This window comes from Leopardus geoffroyi, chromosome D2 (genome assembly GCF_018350155.1).
Source record: "Leopardus geoffroyi isolate Oge1 chromosome D2, O.geoffroyi_Oge1_pat1.0, whole genome shotgun sequence".
In the NCBI taxonomy this organism is placed as follows: Eukaryota; Metazoa; Chordata; class Mammalia; order Carnivora; family Felidae; genus Leopardus; species Leopardus geoffroyi.
Genome location: NC_059334.1, coordinates 50917910 through 50943447, shown reverse-complemented (window position 1 = coordinate 50943447; position 25538 = coordinate 50917910). Strand labels below are relative to the sequence as shown.

Genomic DNA, 25538 nt, shown 5'->3' with positions numbered 1-25538 from the left:
GTTCTGCCCATAAAAGTCATTTTATGTTTATTTATGTTCTTTTCTTTAAATACTACTACTAATATGAAAACTAACAATAACTCAGTATGCAAAATGTTAAGAAAATCACATTGAACTGGGTTGTATTTTCTAGGGTAAAGCAATTATACAAGATATGCCATGAAACACATTAACTAAAAATGAAGGCTAATTACAATTTACTAAGCCTAAAGTGTAATTAACGCAGAAATCTATCACATCTAGAACACAAGGCATTAGTAAGAATAAAGTGGTTTTAGATGCTAAACCAGGATCATAAGAAGATTATCTAAAGTGTCTGTTGACATATATTTGCTATGGAAAATACTGTTTACTTGATGAGTCACTGGCATCAACTAACAATATTTTTTACTTCAATTTTTTAAATCCAAGAACTCTAAGTATTTCAATTGTAATCCATATATAGTCATCAGATAGGAAGCAGGTTAAAAACAAAAAAGAACTTTCTAAAACTGGAGTTGAAAGTTTAAATATTATAACACTTAATATGCTAACAGCACTTTCAGCAACACTTACTTTGACTTTTCACTGTTTTTCAAAACATTGATACACTTTCCCAGAGTCAATAAAGAAGTATTGATGTTCCCAGTCTCTCTTAACCTTTCCCCTTCATTCTGTGTCTTCACGCTTCTTTCTGAACCAGCAAGATCACATAAACACAATCTGAATTAACCAAAAAAAAAAAAACAAAAAACAAAAAAAACTATGAAAAGTTCTTCAAAATGAAACAATTCAAAATAATTAAGAGTTAAAGAATGCTCAACTTACTCACTGACTCGCATTACACGAGGCATTTCAGAATCTTCAATCTGTAATATTCTAATAGTGAATACGCTGTGACTAAAAGAAATATACAAAAATCAAATGTTATCTTTCATTTTTAATTTCTGCATTCCATCTGGTGAAACCAGCATCCAAATCGACATCTATTTACACCCTAATACTAGCCATACCTCCAGCACTGCATTTTCCAACTAGTTGCCAGGTATTCCAATCCAATGTTCCATTATCACCTAAATACCTAACTGCCTAAAATTATATATCTTATCTTTCATTTAGCCCCAAATTCCCTGAACCCTCTCCTTCTCTTAACATTCCACTTCTATTAGTGGAATCATTTACAATAAAATTTCAATGTACTTGCAAAGATCATATTATTAGTTAAAATGGTATACAGACTGCTAATCTTCTACCTAAAGCAAAGCATACATTTGGCCCAAATGCAGGCTTACCTGGATCATATACTATCTTCATGCCATCCTAAGTATGGGAGACAGGGCTCTTTCCCCCTTAAGAGACAACCTGTTTTAAATATCTCACTGTTTAAACTTATTTCCTTTTGTCTCTCAAGTCCCAATTCCTTCCCTCAAAAACATCATTCCTTAACCTTGAGATGTATGGCAACTCTTAAAAGAGAGGTTAGATATTCACATAAAGAGTAAAAATACCTAAGCGACTTTATGTAAATTAGCAAATTTTATGTTAGAACAAGAAATAGTCCAGATAATCTTCTGTGTTTTAGTGTTCCTCAGTTAACAGAATACTTTTTATGCCTATGAATTCATCTAACATATCAGAGAGACTACTGCCCAGTTCAATCTTAAATTAGTTGTATTTACAATAGCACAAAATACCCTGGGTACTTCAAGCTCACACCACAGTGTTTCTTCTTTACCTTCTACTAGAAGCATTGTTCAGCTTTGTGAAGGCAACACTCTGGTGCTTTATTCCTAGTTTTAAAAGTCTATATGCTTCTTTGGAATCAGATACTTGAATCCATTGTAGATCTTTAAAAAATAAAGAGGACACATCAATTTATAAAAACATAGCATTTGTTGTACAATGTAATCTCTTTAGAGATTTGTAACCTCTTTTCCCAAAGACATACAATGAAGTTTTTTTTTTAAGTTTTTTAAAAGTGTATTTATTTTGAGAGAGAGAGACAGAGAGTATGAGTGGAGGAGGGGCAGAGAGAGGAAGAGAGAGAATCCCAAGCAGGCTCCACGTCATTAGCACAGGGCCCGACACGGGGCTTGATCTCATGAAGCATGAGACCATGACCTAAGGTGAAATCAAGAGTCGGATGCTTAACTGACTGAGCCACCCAGGTGCCCCTATGATGAAATCTTTTAATAACACCCCTTATGTGGAATCCACTCAGCTATTCCATATTCCACTAGAAAAGTGAAATATAAGAGGAGGCGTTACAATTACTTTCTAATATTTAAGTTACACAAACACAGACAAAAGTTTTTCAAAAGTCGGTCAAAGGGAAAATTAAAAATAGAAGAGATTCCTTAGAATTAAACATCCAGAAAAAAAAAAAAAAAAAAAGACAAAAGACAAAGCACACTACGGATTAACCCTACAAAATTACCTAGATGTGAAACACTGCAGGTTGAATTCATTAGTGAATCATCAAGTCAAATTTAGTCATAACCAGCATTTTATTAAAATGAAGTAGAATACAGAAAACACCAAAGTGCGTTCCTTGTACTAAGGATAAGTATAATTCACGAAACTTCTAGGTTGTAAATATACGTGTATGTATATACACATGCAACTACTAGATCATAATGTTAATATATGTAAGTACTTCCTACTTTGAGTAGTGACTGTAAAAAGTTGGAAAAACACACCATGGAAAGCTCCAAAGTTTGCACACTGCTACAAAGCAGCATAATAATGTGAATATAAACACACAGAGCTTTTCCCACCGCCACCCCCCCAAACCCCTGCAATGATACTCAAGGAAAACAATATTAACACTGACCCCTTACATTCAGGTTTACTTAACATACCAAAACATACCTGCAAAGCACAAACTTCTCTTATTATGTTGATGTTAACAATTAATATAAAAATTTTCAATCTCCAGTTTGCTGTAACAAAGTCTAGAAAGAAACTTTGGAGCAATAAAATAAAAAACATTCATTACTATACCTTTTATAAAAGAATAGCCCTTTACATCTTGCGAAAGGCGTAGCATCTTTCTCTTTTGGAATTTAGATGATACAGGAACAAACAAGTCATAAATACATTCATTGTAAATCTCAAAGAAAGAAACCCACACAGAAAATTTTATACTATTATCCATATTCAAGCTGGCTTGTTCACAATCTTTCATGGATTCTTCACACTCTGGGATATTCAAAGAGTTTATTAAACTTCCTACAAAAAATAAAAAAGGATAATCAGAAAATTAAGAAATAGACTAAAAATGAGATAAGACAGATCAAGATTTGTGGACTTGAAAAACTAAGTATCTTTAATCTTTACTTTTTTTGAGAGCGAGCGAGAGAGCAGGGAAAGGGAAAGGGAAGGAAAGGGAGAGGGAGAGAGGGAGAGAGGGAGAGAGGGAGGGAGGGAGGGAGGGAGAGAGTGAGAGAGAGAGAGAGAGAGAGAGAGAGAGAGAGAATCCCAAGCAGGCACAGGGCAGAAGGAACGAGGGAGGGAGAGGGAGAGGGAGAGAGGGAAAGAGGGAGGGAGAGAGAGAGGGAGAGGGAGAGAGAGAGGGAGAGGGAGAGGGAGAGGGAGAGGGAGAGGGGGAGAGAGAGAGAATCCCAAGCAGGCACAGGGCAGAGGAAAGGAGGGAGGGAGAGGGAGAGGGAATCCCAAGCAAGCTCCATGCTGTCAGCGCAGACATGGGGCTCAAACTCATAAACTCACAAACCGTGAAATTATGAACTGAGCCAAAATCCAGAGTCCGACACTTAATCAACTAAGCCACCCAGGAACCCAAGTATCCTTAATCTTTTATTCAGCAATGTTAAACACTTTTTGGACCAAAGCAGATATAAATAAAATTTATATTTTATATAAATATGGCTTATATATATAAATAATATATTAGCCAAAGTTTGGCTTCTTTTTATCTTTCTTTTCTTTTTGAAAAAATGCCAATGAGCCAAATTGAAGTTAAAGGTAAAGGACAAAGAAAAAATAGTAGCTCTCTTGAATTCTACATAAAAGTTATAAGTGAGAGGGATTCTCTGTGACATTAAATCCAAAAAAACTTTACAGTGACTGATATTTCATATAGTTATGTACCATTTTCCAAGAATTGCTATCTCATTAAAAAAATTAAATCGCTAGGACTGATTCAAAAATTAAAAGCTATTCAAAAGTATGTCATGTAATCAACATTCGAAAAGTGAGAAAGGAAACCTTACCATGAAGAGTATCATAACTGTCATTTTGCATCGCAACCTAAAAAGGAACAATTTTTTTTAAGTTAAAAACCATTTTTAGTTAAGGTTAAATAACCAGTGTATTAATTATCTATCTATCCAAATAAGTCACCAACCAAACCATAACCTTTCATCTACTCAATTCAATGACCTCTATTAATTCTTTGTCCTAGTTAAATAATACATTCTCATAGTAAGAAATCTGGGATACTACAGAAGACTATTAAAAAGAATATCATCATATATGATCCCTGTCACTCAGAGGCAATTACTATTAATATTTTAATACCTGCCTTTCTATTCTTTTCCCCACACTCGTTACCTTACCTTGAAAGCTTTTACTTTTACTTGCTATGATTAAAAATTATTTGTAAGTATTTGATGGCTATATAACGGAATAGATGTGAAATGTCTTAATTACTGCCCTGTTATTGAACATTTATTTACAAATTTTTGCCAGTAAAAATAATACTAAAATAAATATCTCAATTTGTTATTTTTTTTCTTCTGCATTCTAATTATTTCCTTAGGATACATCCCTAAATCTGAATAGTGGATGAAAAGATATGAAAATATTTGTCTTTATAGAAGAAAATGTGCTTTCTAAAAACGCAGTTTACAATCAATGTATGAAAGCATGATTTCATTTTTTAAATATTTTAACAATTTCATAGCAAAATAATGGGTTTTTTTTTGGTTTTTTTTAATTTTTTTTCAACTTTTATTTATTTTTTTGGGACAGAGAGAGACAGAGCATGAACGGGGGGAGGGGCAGAGAGAGAGGGAGACACAGAATCGGAAACAGGCTCCAGGCTCTGAGCCATCAGCCCAGAGCCTGACGCGGGGCTCGAACTCACGGACCGCGAGATCGTGACCTGGCTGAAGTCGGATGCTTAACCGACTGCGCCACCCAGGCGCCCCAGCAAAATAATGTTTTAACTGAATAACTCATTAGGGAAATTTTTTCATTATTGACCTTAATATCCTCTAAGAATTACCTGTGCAATCATCTACTAATCTCTGTAATTCTTATTTATACTATATACTAGTTTACTTTCAGAGATCATAACCATGGACTCTGAACTTTAAACTCCACTGAGCAAAAATCAAAAGGTATGAAGATATATGCAACTGTATATATGACTGTGCTTGTGTATATACAGACGTTATAGAAAGCTCTAAATACAGATTTTGTTTTAGAAAAGAATCAAAAACTATACTTTCCAATATGTTAATGTGATTTTCTCTTCAGAAATAAAGCCACGAGAAATTTTCCCTTTATATTTCTCACATTCCCTTGTTTAGATCTTGTGTGCACAAATTATTTTTATAACTAAAAAATTTTTTTTAATTTGAGAGAGAGCATGTGAGCAGGGGAGAGCGGCAGAGGGAGAAAAAAAGATTTTTTTTTTTAGTTTATTTATGTATTTATTTTGAAAGAGAAAGAGAAAGAGAGGGGCAGAGAGAGAGGGAGAGAGGGAGAGAGGGGGGGGAGGGGGAGGGGGAGAGAGAGAGAGATCGATCCAAGCAGGCTCCGTGCTGTTGGCACAGAACCCAGTGTGGACCTCTATCTCATGACCCTGGGATCAGACCTGAACCGAAACCAAGAGTTGGACACTCAACTGACTGAGTCACCCAAGCACCCTAAAAAGAAAGTTTTTAATCATTACATCAAGGACAGTAGTGTTTCAACAACAACCAAAAGAAATTTCGGAACTATTTACATTTGAATTGTTTAAGCATTTCTGCTATTTGTACAATATAAAGCAAGGACAAGAAAAACTTCAAACAAGGTTACAATACTTTCCTAAAAACAGAAAACACAACCATCACCATCACCATCACCACCACCACAAAATATTCCAATATAGGCTAAAACAAACTAAAGAGCTTATAAAAGGTCATGACATTTATATATCTCACATACTAGACTCCCTCCATACCTCTTTAATTTGCCGGAGCAATGTAACTTTGCTAGCAACCTCTTCTTTCTCTTGGTCTGGTGATAACCGTAAGAATTCTCTAGATCTATGTGGTTTAAGGTTCATCTTTGCATACAGTCTTTCCTGAAGACTATCAAATAATACATTCAAAGTTCGCGGCAGAATACCAATATTTTCTTCTGTGCCTGTGAAAAGAATTTTTGTTTTATATCCTTTCAGAGTATTAGCAAAGTGGAAATGTTCCTGGATTACGAAGACTCCTTTTATATCACCAACAGGCAAAAATAAACATCTAAGACAAAAGTGAAAGAAGTTGCAGCATTACTTAGTTTTCCATCACTTTGGTCTTCATTGTAGAATGGACATTTTATCAGCTATTATTGAAATTTTACATTCAGATCAGGCCGTAAGATTTGCAATCACCCATAATCACATAATGGAAAAGTAAAATGAAATTTAAGATGCTTCCCTGGTTATCCATGCTTAGTTCACTACGTCACATAAATCCTTTTTCCAAATTTTTATCACCTAATTCTCTATCATATGGGTAAAGTAATTTCCCAAATGAATTAAATCAATCTGAATTAAAAGCCATCGGCAATACACATTCACGATGCTATCAGTATTAAAAATGGAGCAAATGTACTAGGTAATGGAAACATAACTACATGCAAATATTATGAAAATGAGTGAATATTACTGCTTTTTTCCTTGAAATGTAAAAACAATACAATTTACCTTGAAATGTATACGTTTTTCCTGAATTGGTTAGCCCGTACGTAAAAATCAGCCGACTCTGTCCTTTCAAGAGGTCTTTTACTGGCTGCATAATGCAACCCTGGAAAAACTCCTTCTGTGTAGTTTCTGGGCCAAAAACCTAAACAAGCATTTTTTAAAACAAGTCTTTTTAGAAAATTCAAGTAAATTTTTACAATGAGTTCTACCCTATAACTCATGTTTTTAAAAACGTTTTTTTTAACTTTATTTATTTATTTAAGTAATCTCTACACCCAGCATGGGGCTCAAACTCATGAACCCGAGATCAAGAGGTGCGTGCTCCCCCAACTGAGCCAGCCAGCTGCCCCTCGTGTTTTATAATTTTAAAAGATTTCTTTTACAAGATTCATACTTAAGGGAGGTGCCATATCCCCAATTCCCACAAATATACATGATAGTTTAACTACTGTCAGAAAGTTTTCAAGATAGAAATCTGACCTAGTCAATCAAGTTTTCATCTAAATTTTGGAAAGAACATCTCCTTAAAAAGATTAAAAAATTTATCAATTTAATAATAAATTTAGCAATAAATTTAGCAATTTATTCATTTCCAATTAGATGTTTACAAACCTAAAGTTTGCGTTCCACTCTAAGAAAAAATACCAGTGCCTAACACCTAAGTTCCATAAGTACAAGACATATATAGTTCATTATATACAATAACGTAGCAATTTACCCTAACCCAAATCTCTTTTACTTAAAAGAAAATCTTTAGTTTCACATAGGACTTACCTTGGAAAAACTGAATTTCTGTGCCATCTGCCCAGAGCTTTTCTCACTTAACCGACCAAGAATGCTTTGAGGATCTTTTAGCAGAATAGTCTGTGAGTCTAGAACATACACACAGCCCTAGAAGACATCAATCAATCAATCAATAAAAATAAGCCCACAATAAATAAATAAAAACAATGGCATTTTGCCCATGAAAGTAAGACCCAATTAAAGTCAATACAAACCTCAGACTCATGCTCTTTTTCTGACTGTGTAAATGGTCTTATTCGAAGACAAACCTGGAGATAGTCTTTGGATTCCAAACTATTTGCCTTAAAAAGAAGAACAAAATAACTGTATTTAAAAAATACAAAATATGGCTTTTCAGAAATGACCTTTTTTTAAAGTGGCTATTACATAACCATTTAAGGTCATACAGAACCTCTAAGCAATCAGTGATTCTTCTGTTTGTAACCATTTATATGTCTAAAGAAAAGCAAATCTGCTTAAAAAAAAAAATAATACCACAAAAGACTCGATTTCCTCTACCTTCTATATTTACATTTGAAGCTTATAATACACCTCTTTTCCCTAAAATCCTAACCTTTGTAACTAAAAACAAAAAATAGGGCTCTACATCACTAAAACATAGAATTCCAAAGTAAATTACAAGCAACCAGAATAGCCCATTAACCCAAATGTTCAATTCTATTTAAAAATTGTTTGCTATACAGCATTCTCTTTACTGCTTCCTTTGGGGGAGAAATTAATTCCTTTTTTAAAATAATTCTAAAGAAGTGTGTTTTTTTAAGTAAAAAGGAAACAATTACTTAGATACAATTTACTAAAAACAAACCAAAACAACTAGAAAATCTGAACAGACTTGTATTTATTAAAGAAATTCAACTAAAAAAAAAACTTAACTTATATTCAAACAAACAAAATAATCCCACAAAAAACTCCAGGCCCTGGTAATTCATTACTAAATTCTCTCAAACACTTAAGCATGTAATCATACAAATCATAGATAAGCCCTTTAAGAAAATAAAGAGAGAGAACACTTTTCAACTAATTTTGAGTATGACATAACCTTGACACCATGATCTGACAAAGATATCCTCAGAAGAAATTACAGAACAACCTCTCTAATTTAGATGCAAAAATTCCCTAACAAAGCATTAGCCAATATATAAAATAGAATAATACATCCTGACCAAAAATGTTTTATCTCAGGACTGCAAGGTCAATTTAGCATTCAAAAATCAATTTGGGTAATTAACCACATTAAAAGAATAAAGAAACATTTATCTCTAATAGATGTAAAAAAAGCATTTGATGACAGGATATTGACATATATATTCAACATCCATTCATAAAAATTCTCAGCAAGTGGAATAGACAGGAACTTCCTTCTGATAAAGAACATTTACAAAAACCTACAGCTAACATCATACTTAATGATCAAAGACTGAATCTAAGATAAGTAGCAAGTAACAAGACAAGGATTTCAGCTCTCACCACTTCTATTCAACTCTGTACTAGAGGTTCTAGCCAATGGTAATCAGGGGGAAGGAGGGGAGGGGAGGGGAGAGAGAAAGAGAAAGGAAGAAGGAAGGAAGGAAGGAAGGAAGGGAGGGAGGAAGGAAGGAAGGAAGGGAGGGAAGGAAGGAAGGAAAGTAGGGAGGAAGGAAAGAAAGAAAGGAAGGACAGAGGGAAGAAGGGAGGGAGGGAAAGAAAAAGTAAGCAAGGGAAGAAGAAAGAAAAGGCATCCAGATTAGGAAGAAATAAAACTGTCTCCATTCAGACATTAGCATCTACATACAAAAATCAAACAGAATCTACAAAAACATCTCTAGAACTATTAAACGAGTTTAGCAATGTTAACGTGATACAGGATCAACATGCAAAATCAATTATTCTTTTATACACTGGGAAGAAACACCAGAAATTGATTTTAAAAACAATATCATTTGGAAGAAATCAAAAATCATGAAATACAGGATAAATTTATGTGAGAGACCTACACTCTGAAAACTACAAAACATTGCTCAGAGAAATTAAAGGAGACCAAAAGAAATTGAGATACACCTTGTTCATCATTTGGTAAACTCAATATTGTTAAGATGTCAATTCTTCTAAAACTGATCTACATATTCAATGCAACTGCAATCAAAATCCCAAGAGGCTTTTGTTGTGGCAATTGACAAACTCATCTAAAAATTCTCACAGAAATGCAAAGTGTCTAGAATAGTCAAAACTATGAAAAAGAAATTGGGTGGGCTAACACTACCTGATTTCAACACTTATTTCAAAGCTACAGTGATCATAACAGTGGGGTACTGGCAGAAAGACAGACAAATCAATGAAACAATATTCAGAAATAAACTCCCATAGAGAAGGACATTTGATTTATAATAAAGATGCAAAGGAAATGCAGTACAAAGAGCATAGCTTTTTCAGCAAATCATGCTAGAACAATTAGATATCTATACATAAAAAAAAAATAAGGATTTGGATACATGCTTCACATTGTTTATAAAAATTCAAAATGGATCATATCCTAAACGTAAAACTAAAACTGTAAAACTTCTAAAAGAACACATAGAAGAAAATCTTTGTGGACTTGAGTTAGGCAAAGATTTCTTAGGTATCACACCAAAAGGACAATCCACAATAGAAAACATTGATGAAATTAAAAATTTCTGTTTTCCCCTCTTGCATTGTTGGTGGGACTATAAACTGGTGCAGCCACTCTGGAAAACAATGTGGAGGTTCCTCAAAAAATTAAAAATATAATTACCCTATAGCCCAACAATAGCACTACTAGGAATTTATCCAAAGGACACAGGAGTACCGATTCATAGGGGCACATGTACCCCAATGTTTATAGCAGTGCTATCAACAACAGCCAAATCATGGAAAGAGCCCAAATATCCATCAACTGATGAATGAAGACAGAAGATGAAGATGTGGTGTGTGTGTGTGTGTGTGTGTGTGTGTGTGTGTGTGTGTGTGTGTATATATATATATAGAGAGAGAGAGAGAGAGAGAGAGAGAGAGAGAGAGGGAATAGAATACTACTTGGCAATGAAAAAGAATGAAATCTTGCCATCTGCAACAACATGGATGGAACTGGAGGGTACGTAAGTGAAATAGGTCAGTCAGAGAAAGACAATTTCACTCATACGTGGAAGTTAAGAAACTTAACAGAACATTAGGGGGGAAGGGAAAGAAAAAAATATATAACTACAGAGAGGGAGGCAAACCATAGGAGACTCTTTAAATACAGGGAGTAAACTGAGGGTTGATGGGGGTGGGGAAAATGGGTGATGGGCATTGAGGAGGGCACTTGCTGGGTGGGATGAGCACTGGGTGTTGCATGTATGTTATGAATCACGGGAATCTACTCCCAAAGCCAAGAGTTAGCTAACTCTTTTTTTAAAAAACAAAAAACAGGGACGCCTGGGTGGCTCAGTCAATTGAGCATCCGACTTCAGCTCAGGTCATGATCTCACAGGCCGTGAGTTCGAGCCCGGCGACAGGCTCTGTGCTGACAACTCAGAGCCTGGAGCCTGCTTCAGATTCTGTGTCTCCCTTTCTGTCTGCCCCTTCCCTGCTCATGCTCTGTCTCTCTCTGTCTCAAAAATAAATTTAAAAAACAAACAAACATTAAAATAAAAACAAAAAACTTCTGTTGTTCAAAAAATACTGTCAACAGAGGATAGGCAACACACAGACTAGGAAAAAATATTTATAAAGCATATATCTGAAAAATATAAAGAACACTTAAAATTAAATAATAATATAAAAACAAACAATCCAATTTTTTTAAATGGGGAAAGATTTAAACTGACACTTTACCAAAAATACACTAATGACAAATAAGCACATGGAATCATATTCAACACATTTAGTTATTAAATGCAAATACCAACTTGATACCAATATACATCTATTAGAATGGCTAAAACTAAATTTAGACTACCCAGAAAAGCCAATATAAATTAAAGACAAGAACAAAGTTGGTGGACTGCCACCATCCGACTTCAAGACATTCTATAAAGCTACAGTACTCAAGGCAGGGTGGGGCGCCTGGGTGGCTCAGTAGGTTAAGCATCGGACACTTGATTTCAGTTCAGGTCATGATCTCATGATTCATGAAATCAAGCCCAGCAGCTCTGTGCTGACAGCGTGCAGCCTGCTTATGATTATCTCTCTCCCTCTCTCTCTGCCCCTCCCCCAGTCGTGCTCACTTACTCGCTCGCTCATTCTCTCTCAAATAAATAAAACTTTTTTAAAAAATAAATAAAGTTTACAAAGACACAAAACAAACAGTGGTAGTAGGTACGGTGGTAGAAGGAAGGATTTTTACTTTTTAAACGCTACTGAGTTAGTTTACTTTAAGTAAGGCATGCAATTCCTAGGGGCATAGTGGAATGCCTTATATTTTTGAGGAAATCATGGCAGTACTTAACATGTTGAACACCGTGAACTATTAGTTCAAAATAGTTCACAGTTGCCACCTTAGATCATACCATTTCTTTTGATGTCATATCTTGGTGAAGCTGGATTCTTCAGTGGTTGCTATGATAAAAAACAAGTACTACCCCAAAACACTGAAGAACAGGAAATAAGGTTGGCAATATCTAATCTGATTCCAAAGCCTGAGAAGCTATGATGTGCACAAAAGATATACATATCCTTACAGCAAATAACTGTGGAAATTAAAGAAAGACAATTTTTTTTTCATTTACGTTAATATTTTCAAATGGCTCTAGGTTAAGGTATAGTTATATATTAAGCTGCTCGGACCTACTACTTGGAAGAACTGGTATGTATTTAGGGCACCATGAAAAAATTACCGAGATAGAAGGTTGCCTTAAACCCACAAAGTCTGGAAAGCTCTGGTCATACCTGTCTGCAAGTGTGTGCACACCACACACACTTCCACTCAGTCAGCATAATGCTTTCCTTGTACTTACCTCAGTATTTGAAGCAACTAAGGAAAATTCATGAGAGAGATCAAGCTTAACGCCATCAAAATTTATTTCCGACGGTCTTGCAATTGGGTCAGCACTAAAAACATAGGATGGTCTAGGCACTCCATCTTGATTTAAATTAGATTCCATTCTGCAAGAATAACAGTAATTTTAGATAATTTTAATAAATTAGCATGTAAGCCACTCATAGTTTAAAATGTCTGAGTCCAGCCCACTAATAACCCCCATAACTAGATTTCTAGAGAGGGGAACATTACATCTATAACACGATGATGACCCACAGAAAAGACAAATGATCAAAATTATAGATTCCGAATCAAGTAATATTGAACAGAGCCTGCCACTACTATTCATATGATCCAACTTATAGGTCAATTCAGCCAGAGATTTCATGAGTAAAGGTAGTCCATTAAGTAAGACGATATAAAACATTCAATCTCTGCCTGAAATCCTCTCCGAAATCAAATAATTATAGAGTAAATAATAATCTTGTGTTACTTTAGTTATTTAATGTCTTCTGAAAATGTTAGTTATAAGCCTTCGTAATGCTTTAGCATTTACGAGTTAAATTCAGTTATCTGGACAATTGAATTCTTTCAACTGAATTCTTCCAAATAATGCAAGTGAAAAGTGAAATAATGTATGTGACCACATTCAAAACAGTACCTGACACATTGTAGGTGCTAAAAATTAAGGTGAATATGGAATAATGTATCAAAGTATTACAACTAAACATCAAGGCACTAAACTTAAACATAAACTTACAGGTAACTTTAACTAAAAAAAATTTAACATTCAAATAATTATTGACAATCTACTAGGTGCATAATAGCAGGAAGAAAGAGAGCTCCTTGATGTTCTTTGACAGTATTATGAAATAAAAGAACAGTGATTCCCAAACTAGGGTTCCTGGCTCAAGAAAAGAGTAATGGGCATCCATACATATTATATAAATAAGCCAAAGATGGCCCCTGTATATTGGCCCTGTGTTGTTTACTTCTTCACAGAACGCCAGGAATGTTAGTTCAAAAACCTATTAGGTGCCAAATTAAAATTTTTACACATCAATTTGCTTTTAATATAGCCCAAATAATCTTTTTTCTTTTTTTCAAGTCAACCAGAGCATAACTAGTTTGCACATCCCACAAAACTGCACCCAACTTCTGCTTGCAGAGACAAATTCAGGACTATAAAAACCCAAGCCACTGATGCCCCTAGGAGCTGGCTGACTCAGGTACTCCCCACTGTGCTTCTGAGTAACAACACCACTTAAGACCATAAACCCCCAAGTCTAATTCTCCTCTCCGTCCCCTCCCAACCCCCTAGGTTCCTTTACCTTTTCCCCCTTCTATGTGGTAGTCCTTCACTCTAGCTTCTGAAAGATTTCATGCTGGGGTGGACCTCTCTCCCATGTAATCCTGTCAAAGTGCTATCCCAATAAAGTTCCTGTGTGATACTGACATACTGTGGTCATATCTTTTTCCTAGATCAGCCCTGAAACCCACAAACTCAATACAACAGAGTTGTTTTTGTTTTTCTGTTTTTCCTAAATCTCAAAAAGACAAAGGAAATTATTTACCTTCAACAAAGCCCAGGAAACTGCAGGATCAACCAACCATACACTTTAGTATCTTGGTTGCTTTTGTCTTTATTGTATTGTCAGTGATAAATACTGTGATAAATAAAAATGAAATAATTACTTAAAATGCAGTTTGATAGAATATCTCAAACACCCAGTGTATGGGTGAAAATTAAGAAAAAGGGTATCCGATAGAGTGGAAATAACCACTGATCTAGAACATAGAGAAGTTTGCAAAAACATTAAAGCACTGGCTTGACATTGCATAAGTCAGATTTTACAGAAATACCCAGGAAATTGGAAGATAAATTTCATTCTTTGCCTTCAATTATTAAAAAAAAATGATAAGCCTTCTATTAAATTACTGAATCAAAAAGAATATTTATACCTCTTTTAAAAAGCAAGGTTATAGTAGTTTGTACTTGTTCATAGTTCAGTTTCAATGAACTACCTCTTAACATTTATAAAATTGTTGACATATACTGTCACAACCTGAACTTCTGGTTAACTTGTATTTAAGTGTGAGAAGTTAACTTCTTCCTAACTAGACTAGAAATCTCTTGAGGGCAAGAAGAACTACTCTGTATCCCCTACAACATATTCAGAGATGTATGAGGATAAAAATTCCCTAATGACTTAAATTAGAATAATAAAATCCTCTATATCAAAAAAAATTGGTACTACTTTTTTAGTGATATTATGTTTATACAACATATTCAGAGATGTATGAGAATAAAAATTCCCTAATGACTTAAATTAGAATAATAAAATCCTCTATATCAAAAAAAATTGGTACTACTTTTTTAGTGATATTATGTTTAGCAACAGCAGGGTTCAAGACCTGTTTCAAAGGCTGTTCCCACCACTGAGAATGTGAATCTTTTTATCTTCTCTCCAGTGAGATTCCATGGCTGAACACTTGTGAAAAATAACAAATACACTACTGAATGAGGTTTCTGAATGCCATCCACAAAATACAGTTTCAAAAGAACCCTCCTCCTAATAGAGGAATCCTTTATAGGATCTTGCAACTTGAAGTCCTGGGTCGTGGACATCTAATAAAATACATAGACTGTTACCGGGCTTCTGGGTAAACATGCTACTTCGTTTTAAAAGCAAAAGTAAACCTTGGGTGCCTGGCTGTCTCAGTCTGAGCATCGGACTCTTGGTTTCAGCTTGGGTCATATCTCAGGGTTAGTGGGATCCAGCCCCACCTGTAGGGCTCCACGCTGACAATAGGGAGCCTGCTTGGGAATCTCTCCCTCTCTCTGACTCTCCCCTGCTAGCTCTCTCTCTCTCTCTCTCAAATAAACAAACATTAAAACATCTTTTTTAATTAAAAAAAAAAGTGAATCTGAATCTGATCACCTTAAGCAAAGATTGTTTAAGGCATGAATTTAGGATTGTCAACTAATCCTTCAGCAAGGAACATTAGAGTTGTGTCAGAAGGAATCACTGAAGCAGGAAGTAGAACGAGTTGGGGGAAACATTCTAAACTGGGGGATGACAGTAGTCCTCACATTTGCCACACACACCCTCTTCCGCTTGGTACTAAAAAGCCCCAAAGGGCAAACCCCTGGTAGTGGAAGCAGCGTGGAAATAAACGCACCTACAGCCAGACAGAGCATCCCCCCACCACCCCCCAAAAGAGAGGTCATATCATCTGCCAAGCAAACTGCTCACCTCCGGGATCCAGAAAACTAGGCCTGGCAATGGAGGCTAGCGCCCCAACAACAGCAGCAGCAATAACAAAAAACACTAATTGCAAACACTTGGTGCCTACTATATACTGGCACCGTTTCTAACAACTTTACATATTATTTTATCTTCACAAGAGCCGGAAGAGGTTAAATATTATTACTACCTCTTTTAACACATGAGAAACTGAGACCCAGAGAGAAAATACGTTGCCTTGCCTCACTCAGCTAATATGCGGTGGAGACGACATTTAAGCCCCAACCCAAGTAGTATGGCTCAACCCTGCGATGCGCAGGCGGTACCCACGGTGCCCTAAGAGCACCCATCGCTCTGCAACCCAGTTTCCCGAGAGTAACCTCAGGGGCGTCGCGATCCCCTGGGAAGGTACTCACACTGCCAGCACCGTTTCCCAGCCTCAAGTCTGGTATTCGCGCAGTCAGCCACCTCGCACCCTCACCTGGGCCCACCTCTTCACCTGCACAAGTTGCCAGACCTGCCAGATCTGCGAGCAACACCGCGATATTTTCTTTTTCAAATTCAAACAATGGCGGCCAAGCCACCGCACTGCACGCTGGGAGTGGGCGGGGCTTCCGGAACGGCGCCTAGGATCGCAGCGGCTCGAGCCGTGGGCTTCCCACTAGGTCCCGGAAGGAGCTTTCAAATCTGGGGCGGATCTCTGATCGCCCGCAAGTGATGGGCTATGGGGCCGGTGGGTGGTCTGCGTGCGGAGGGTCGGAGCTTCCCGCAGAGCCCGCCGTGCCGCGAGGGATGGGACGCTGCCTGGTGGTTGCGGCGGGTACCACCTCCGTTGGCACGGACGCCAATCTCGGATACCGTCGTGGAGACGAGACGTAGCGAAGGCCTGGAGGTGAGGCCGCTGCCACCACACTTAGCCCCGCGACTCCCCCAGGGACGGGCCGAGGAATGGGTGCTAGCCTCTGCCCGGTCCGGTCCCTGCGGGCGGGAGCAGACCTACTTGTCCCGAGAGTCGCTTAGAACTAGCGCTGCCCGCACCCGAAGGGCCACTTCCCTCGCTGCGTGACCCCATGTGTCATCCCCAGCCGCCCTCGTGGACGAAATGAGTTTTACCCAGAATAGACTCGTATAAGCATTTTCTTTCTTTCTTTCTTTTTCTTTCTTCCTCTTTCTTCCTTCCTTTCTTTTTTTCTTTCTTTCTCATTCTGAGAGTATAAAGCACCTACCGCTGCGAGGCGCTGTGCTTTGACAGTCTAAATTCCATGCATAGGCAAGGTCTTTGCCCAAAATGTTCAGAGCCAGTACAGCCTCCTCTGCTTCTTTTAAAGTGATCCTCTTCTTCCGAGTGTGGTGCTGTAATATTCATGTCAAGCATTTATTACTGAGGCCGTCTCTCCCTGGTGTACTTGATTTTAAAGAAAAATATAACTGCTAAGGTTAATTGAGCGTTTACCTTGTGCTGGTGCTAAGCATATAAAATGGATCGTCTTACCGATCCTGAGAACAACCTTTTGAGGTAAATAACATTATCATCCCCATTTTATAGATTCTGAGGAAGCTGACTTCATATAGTTAAGTAATTTGCCAAAAAGCATATGGTTATTAATGGGGGAGCTGGGATTTAAACGCAGCTGAATGAGGGGCGCCTGGGTGGCTCAGTCGGTTGAAACTTCGACTTCAGCTCAGGTCATGATCTCACTGCTCCTGAGCTCAAGCCTGGCGTGGGGCTCTGTGCTGACCGCTCAGATCCCGGAGCCTGCTTCAGATTCTGTGTGTGTGTCTCTCTCTGACCCTCCCCTGCTCACGGTCTCTCTTTCTCCCTCTCAAAAATAAATAAACATTTTTTAAAAATGTTTAAGAAAATCATATTTATATTTTTTAGTAAACAGATGCAAAAGAATATACAAAACACACTAACTTTTGTGTGAGAAAGGAAAAGTGAAAGTCTACATACCTATATACCACACACACACATTTTTTTCTTGTTTTTTAAGAGATAAACTCAAAAACTAAATAAGAAAATCAGCTGAAAATGGTCATCTATGGGGGGTGGGAATGTTATGCAAGGATTAGTGATGGCAGTTTAATTTCTCTGAATAACCTTTTGTTTTTTTTAAATATAGTTTTGCCCTTTCAAAACATTAAGTCTAAAACAGTGGAAATAGGGGCGCCTGGGTGGCGCAGTCGGTTAAGCGTCCGACTTCAGCCAGGTCACGATCTCGCGGTGCGTGAGTTCGAGCCCCGCGTCGGGCTCTGGGCTGATGGCTCAGAGCCTGGAGCCTGTTTCCGATTCTGTGTCTCCCTCTCTCTCTGCCCCTCCCCCGTTCATGCTCTGTCTCTCTCTGTCCCAAAAATAAAATAAACGTTGAAAAAAAAAAAAAAATTTTAAAACAGTGGAAATAAAAGCAAGCCCTAAAACTTAATACAAAAAAGACCTGAACATACCTGTGTATCAAATTGCCAGCACAACCATACAGAGGTCATTCAATTACTTGAGTACAGTACTCCATGAACTGGGGTTAGGAGTTCTGGAATACAGCGTAAGAGCAAAAACTGCAAAGAAATCAGTAACTTCACTTAGTAAGTTTGATGTTGAAAAGGGTATTGGTAGAGTAGTTTTGAAACTACTATGCATGCATTATTGGAAAAAGCAAACGAGTGAATATATTCATGTTGTTTGGAACCAAGTTTCTCACTGTGGGAGAAGGGAGATAACAAATACAGAATGATAGAAGCTAAGGAAGAATCCCAGAGTGTTGGATTTGAATCGGCATTAGTAGAATAAAGTTGTGATTTCTTTTTTTTTTTTTTTTTTTTATCTCAATTGGTCCATTGACAGGGCTTAGAGGCATAGAAACTCTGACACCCCAGTAACAATGAGCATACTAGCACCAAGCCGCCGAAGTGGTTTCTAAATACCATTCTCATCCCTAAAACGAAATCAGTGCTCCTTGGAGAGAAGGCTGATTCTCATCCGGAGCAAGGAATTACAAAGCAAACCTGGAACACTCTTGTCAGAAAGCAAAGAAGTCCTTAGAGGTTCACAGAGTCATTTCAAAGGATACTGGACCTAGCTTAAAGGAACCTCTGTTGACCATACTTGGAACAATTTGAGCATCAAAAAGAATAATGATGGTGAGAGATTGAAACAGATTTCATTTTTTTAACATTCTTTCCATGAGAGACAGAAGGAGAGATGGAATAAAAATGAAAAGTTCTTTACACAAGAATGTCAATTAATGAATACAAATGAAGCAGTAAATGGGAAATCTCCATTTTGCAACTCCCAATGTAAAAATTGATAGGAGTAAGCCTTATGAATACATGCTAAAACAATGGATAAAAGATGCTAAAATCATTGACTGAAAGGTTGTTGGGGAACAGGACATTAACACTATCTCAAAGAATGTCCTAGAGAGTAATTCATAATTAGAAGGGAAAGGGGAATTTTACAATGTAGAGGTTTATTTATTGGACATACCTTAACCAAAGGAGGAAACTTTAGCATCACCAATGATGGAGTGACCTATCACCTAATGATACCTGTGCCAGAAATGTTGAAGTCTGATTATGAGGAAACAAAACAAAATGAAAAGAATATAGAACACTTTATAAGACAGCAGTCCTAGGTTCTTCAAAAAGCGTCAGGGAAAAAATGTCAGTGTCAGGGAAAAAGAAAAAAACAAGGTAAAAGAGTGCTTTAGTCAGGAGATAAAACTTACAAATGAATTTCATAAACCTTGATTGGTTCACAGATTTTTTTGTTATCTTTATTTAATTTATTTTTTTAATTTGCATCCAAGTTAGTTAGCATATAGTGCAACAATGATTTCAGGAGTAGATTCCTTAATGCCCCTTACCCATTTAGCCCGTCCCCCCCTCCCACAACCCCTCCAGCAACCCTCTGTTTGTTTTCCATGTTTAAGAGTCTCTTATGTTTTGTCCCCCTCCCTGTTTTTATATGATTTTTGCTTCCCTTCCCTTATGTTCATCTGTTTTGTCTCTTAAAGTCCTCATATGAGTGAAGTCATATGATTTTTGTCTTTCTCTGACCAGTTTCGCTTAACATAATACCCTCCAGTTCCATCCACATAGCTGCAAATGGCAAGATTTCATTCTTTTTTGATTGCCGAGTAATACTCCATTGCGTGTGTGTGTGTGTGTGTGTGTGTGTGTGTGTGTGTGTGTGTATGCCACATCTTCTTTATCCATTCATCCATTGATAGACGTTTGGGCTCTTTCCATACTTTAGCTATTGTCGATTGCACTGATATAAACATGGGGGTGCATGTGTCCCTTCGAAACAGCACACCTGTATCCCTTGGATAAATGCCGAGTAGTGCAATTGCTGGGTCGTAGGGTAGTTCTATTTTTATTTTTTGTGGAACCTCCATACTGTTTTCCAGAGTGGCTGCACCAGTTTGCATTTCCACCAGCAGTGCAAAAGAGATCCTCTTTCTCTGAATCTTCGCCAACATCTGTTGTTGCCTGAGTTGTTAATGTTAGCCCTTCTGACAGGTCACAGATTTTTTTTAAAGAAGTAACTACATGGGAATGCAAGCTGGTGCAGCCACTCTGGAAAACAGTCTGGAAGTTCCTCAAAAAACTAAAAATAGAACTACCCTACGACCCAGCAATTACACTACTAGGCATTTATTCAAGGGATATAGGTGTGCTGTTTCGAAGGGACACGTGCACTCCCATGTTTATAGCAGCACTATCGACAATAGCCAAAGTATGGAAAGAGCCCAAATGTCCATCGATGGATGAATGGATAAAGAAGATGTGGTATATACATACAATGGAGTATTACTCGGCAATCAAAAAGAATGAAATCTTGCCATTTGCAGCTATGTGGATGGAACTGGAGGGTATTATGCTAGGTGAAATTAGAGAAAGACAAAAATCATATGACTTCACTCATATGAGGACTTTAAGAGATAAAACAGATGAACATAAGGGAAGGGAAACAAAAATAATATGAAAATAGGGAGGGGCACAAAACAGAAGAGATTCATAAATATGGAGAACAAACTGAGGGTTACTGGAGGGGTTGTGGGAGCAGGGATGGGCTAAGTGGGTAAGGGGCATTAAGGAATCTACTCCTGAAATCATTGTTTCACTATATGCTAACTAATTTGGATGTAAATTTTAAAAAATAAAATTTAAAAAAAAGAGAGGAAGAAGTAACTACAAAGAAACATTTTGTGGATAATGGAGAAATTTAAATATGGACTATATATTAGATGATACTGAATCAGTATGAGATTTTTTTGCATGTGGTAATTCATGACTTTGTAGAAGACTGGAGAAGATACTTGCTTTGGTATTCAGCAATTTACCTTCAAAAGATTTGGCAAAAAATGAAACAAAACCAAAATAGATCGTGAGAGGGAACAAAAGAACAGAGAGAATGGGGAAAATAGGACCAAAAAAGCAAATGTGGTAAAAAGTTAGTGATTGGTGGATCGAGGTGAAAGGTATCATCATGTACATTGTGCCCTGATTTCTATTTTTAAAAATAACTCTGAGACTTTCTAAAAGAAAAAGGAAAAAATTTCTAATTCTTTACCAGGCCTTGCAAGTATCACTGTCCAGCCAACCTCACTCTCTTCTTCTCTTTGTGCAGTAAGGGAATCTGCTCTGGGCACCTTAAACACACCAGGTTCTCTCTAGTATATATGAACCTTTGCATAGCTTGATCCCTCTATCCGATTTCTCTCCTCCCCATCATTGTGTGGCTCAGGGCTCTTCCTCTAGATTTCTCTGTAATGGTGTGTTCTTAGAGAAGACTTCCTGTCCACCTTATCTCAGTGGGCCCTCTTTTTTATTTGCATATTTGTCTGGGTTTTGTTGTTCCCCCGCTTCCTCAAATATAAACTCTATGAGTACAAAGAACTGTTTCTACTGGTCTCAGATATATCCTCAATGACAGTGTAAATCCATGGTGATCAAATAAATATTTGTTGAACAGTGAATGAAGGCTGATGTGGCTGAGTTGAAGACCCTGGGGAGGGATAGCCAGAAGCAAGTTTGGTGGGAACAGGCCAAGGCTGGATCCTACAAGACGCAGTCAACAAAGTACTGGTTTGGGTCCTTATTCTAAAAGCCATGAGAAGCAAGTAGACCATTCTCGTCATGAGCACAATCCAATCCGATTTCCCTTTGTGTTTTGAAAAGGTTAATCTCCTGGAGCGGCAAACAGACAGCTAAAGAAGAGTCACTGAACCAGTTAGGAGACTATTGCAGCCATCCCAGCAAGAGATGATAACGTGGACTTGGGACGTGGCAGAGCTGATACAGAAAACTGGAAGATTTCAGAGGTATTTTTTCCTGTATTTTCCATTTCGGCGCCAGCCACTGCATTTTCCCGTAAAAACAGAGCCAACTTAACTGGGAAATGCTTCAGATTTAGTCCCAAGTCCAAATAATTCCATCTGTCCCCTTGAAGTGATCATTAGCATAAGAGGGAATTGTTAAGTTACATCAGGCTGATTTCCTTCCCTCGTCACAGCCTCTGCTGGTAAGAGCTACCAATCATAGCTAACTTGCCATGTGCCAGATAGTATTCTGAGCACTTTTATACTCAATCTTAACAATAACTGGGTAAGGTATTTTGTTGTTGTTACTATCCCCATTTAACAGGAGAGAAAACTGGGGCATGGGGCTATTAAAGAATAGTAAAGTTATCATAGAAGTTAACTTAAAGGTGTTAAGTTTAATTCAGGTAATATTTGTAAAGTACTTATAAAAGCGCCTGGTGTATGTGAAATAGTCACTTTTTAAATATACATAAACAGTAAACAGTGGGGTTGGAATTGGAATCTGGGTAGTCTGGCAGTTAACCACTGTATTCTACTGCCTCTCAAAGCTTAGATCAACACCCCTGTAATTCTATTAAAAGAAGACTGAGTGCCTAGCTTCTGTGCAAAGCCACCTCCAAAAATAGGACTAACATAGTTTTTCAATCCAGAAACTGAGTATGTATTGATTACAGAGGTTTGAATGACAGATTTAACCAAAATTTGTCAAGCACATGCTATGCAGCAAATGTTGCTACCCTCAAGGAGCCTTCAGTCTAAAGCAAGGCCTTATCAGTCTGAGATTTCAAGAAAGATTTAATCTTTAATTTCTTAAGACACCCAATGTGTGAATGCATTAATTTCTCTCCTGTGCATCTAGTGTGGTACTACCTTTGTACCATCTGATAAAATAGTCACACAAATAACTTTTTATGCCCTGTGGTTTATGTGGGGAACCTCATGCACAGTTTCAAAACAATATGACAAACGATATGATAGAAGTATACAAAAAGTAGTAAGAACAGAGCGAATACAGCTTTGGAGTAACAGCTCTGAAGTCAGACAGATTTGAGTTTGAATAGAAGCTCTGTTATTTACAGGAAGTGACCTCAGGAAGACTATTTCACTTCTTCAAGTCTCAAAGTTGTGAGGATTAAAATAGTGTCTGTGAGTTATTTAGTAAAATAGGTCTCATAATGGTAGTTATTTTTATTAAGCCTGCTTCTTCTTAAGTCACTAGAATATGAGCTCATGGGTATATGTCTTGGTCCACTATAGCCCTGACATCTATGACCGTGCCTTGCATGAAACAGCCACTCAAATATTTTTTGATTTAATAAATGTCATCTATCAGGGAAGATTTCTTTTTTTTCTAACAGATTTTTTTTTTTTTAAGTTTATTTAGTTCAGACAGAGACAGTGCATACAAGCAGGGGAGGAGGAGAGAGAGGATTCCAAGCAGACTCAGTGCTATCAGCACAGAGCACAGCACGGGGCTTGAACCCATGAATCATGAGATCATGACCTGAGCCAAAATCAAGGGTAGGATACTTAACCAACTGAACCACCCAGGTGCCCCAACAGGGGAAGATTTCTTCAAGTGCCATGTAAGCTAAAATGAATGAATGGGATTTGCAGTGAACCGCAGAGGGAAGCCGTTTTAGGCAATGAAAACATGAGGCAACGAGAACAAAGACACGAGCACACAAAAGTTTCCAAAAACTGTGAACACGTAGTTCAGTAGGACTGTGAGCGTCACTAACATGAATAACGATAGGAGGTGAAAAAACTCGTCTGGGCCTCGATCCTAAAGGGCCCTGTGTGATATGTTAAAGAGACGCAGAATTATATTCTGTGAGCCATAGGAGGTTGTAGAGACATGGAGGGAAAAGTGGAGGAAGAGAAGCAACAGGAAGGGTCAGGTCTATAACATCTCAGTCTTTCTTACAGTGTGGGAGTCCAGAGATGAAGGATCGGGACATAGAAGTTTACTATGTACAGGTGCAGAGGTAACCAGTAGAGAAAGAAAGAATAACCATAAGACTCTTGAGCTAAATGTTTGTCATTGTAGGAAGTGAATAGTTAATATCTATAATTATTACAAGAAGAAATAACATTGGGAGCATACATATCTTTGATATACATCAAAGATATGTATGGTAATTACCAAAAGAAGTAAAAACAAATTGTAAGAGTGGCTGCCTCTGGGAAGCAGGACTGGAGTCGTGGAGCGAGGGAGGGCATTATAAATTCTTTAAATTTATAATAAACATTTTTTAAGGTCATATGTCAGAGGAAAGATGCATTCCTTTCTTAAGCACTTATTGTGTGTCAGGCTATATGGCCCCATCACCTCCTTAGTGAACGAGGCTCCCCACTTCTGAGCCTGCAGAGATGGTGCAGTTGGCCGTCTTTCCAGAACACACTGGACTAGTACTTGTCTGAGAGCTTCTGCACTTTTCCCTCTATCTGTTCTTTCCAAAGGTCTTGGCATGACTAACTCCTTCTCATTATTCAGCGCTCATCTCAAACATACCTTCCCCAGTGAGGCTATCTTGCCCACCCTACCTGAAGCTGCTCCCTTCACCCCACCCCCAACCAGTTACTTTCTACCACAGTGGCCTATTTTACTTTCTTTGTAGCACTTACAATAACTGAAATTACCTTATCTGTTGATGCTATGTCTTCCCCACCACAGTGTAAGCTTATGAGACGGGGATCTCATCCATCTTATTCACCGCTATATCCCTAGTACCTCCAACAGTGCCTGGTAAATAGTAGCTGCTCAATAAATACTTGTTCAGTGAATGAATTCTCGCAGGTGTTCTATGCACCTCTAATGTCCTATAATGTCCCTGAAGACAATGATGGTGTAGCTTTTACTTTTTCTTTTTCTTTTTTCAGTATCCCTAGTACTCAGGCACAGGGCCTGGTTCAAAATATGAGCTGTTATAAGTTTTCATTAGGTATTCAATAAAAGTTTATTATTTGAATGTATACATGAATTAATGCTGTGTACATTCTTATATGCCATTTCATTAGTCTTAAGACCCTACTATTTGCTAATAAAAATATATACACATTTAACCAGGAATGGGTTTCCCACTGTCTAGACCCTTCCAAGTGCCAAAGCTGGGGCTTCTGCTTCTATTTCATCTTCAGTATCCTCTGGTGGTGAAGGAACTCACAGTGTTTTGAAAAGTGTGTCCTATTGGCAAGGGTGAAATCCACAGAGAGCAGCAGTTCAAGTGGGAGCCTAGCAAAATCTTAGGGCACAGGTGGGCATCCTTCACTTGGGTGATCCAAGAAGCCAAGTGCAAAGG

The 25538-nt window shown here is 37.6% G+C and overlaps 2 protein-coding genes across 6 annotated transcripts in view; one reads left to right on the top strand and one right to left on the bottom strand.

The window, feature by feature from the left end:
* KIF20B (kinesin family member 20B) overlaps positions 1-16511 on the bottom strand; it is a 77899-nt gene extending 61388 nt beyond the window's left edge. Inside the window, exons 1-12 of one of the 4 annotated variants that reach the window (XM_045438166.1) lie at positions 16413-16511; positions 14240-14332; positions 12643-12790; positions 7906-7992; positions 7682-7798; positions 6911-7049; positions 6173-6357; positions 4212-4248; positions 2983-3210; positions 1715-1826; positions 808-879; positions 556-702 (exon numbers count right to left, since the gene is read on the bottom strand). In XM_045438166.1, coding sequence (XP_045294122.1) covers positions 556-702; positions 808-879; positions 1715-1826; positions 2983-3210; positions 4212-4248; positions 6173-6357; positions 6911-7049; positions 7682-7798; positions 7906-7992; positions 12643-12789 — 1271 coding nt within the window. In that variant the 5' untranslated portion in view covers position 12790; positions 14240-14332; positions 16413-16511. Of the gene's footprint in view, positions 1-555; positions 703-807; positions 880-1714; positions 1827-2982; positions 3211-4211; positions 4249-6172; positions 6358-6910; positions 7050-7681; positions 7799-7905; positions 7993-12642; positions 12791-14239; positions 14333-16329 lie in introns of all 4 variants that reach the window. The other 3 variants (XM_045438168.1, XM_045438167.1, XM_045438165.1) reach the window with 3 other exon arrangements.
* Positions 16512-16693: 182 nt separating this feature from the next.
* Positions 16694-25538, top strand: part of PANK1 (pantothenate kinase 1) — a 101040-nt gene continuing 92195 nt past the window's right edge. For both annotated transcript variants that reach the window (XM_045438172.1, XM_045438173.1), the window contains exons 1-2: positions 16694-16805; positions 22094-22236. The gene's annotated coding sequence lies outside the window, so the exon portion shown is untranslated. The remainder of the gene's footprint in view (positions 16806-22093; positions 22237-25538) is intronic.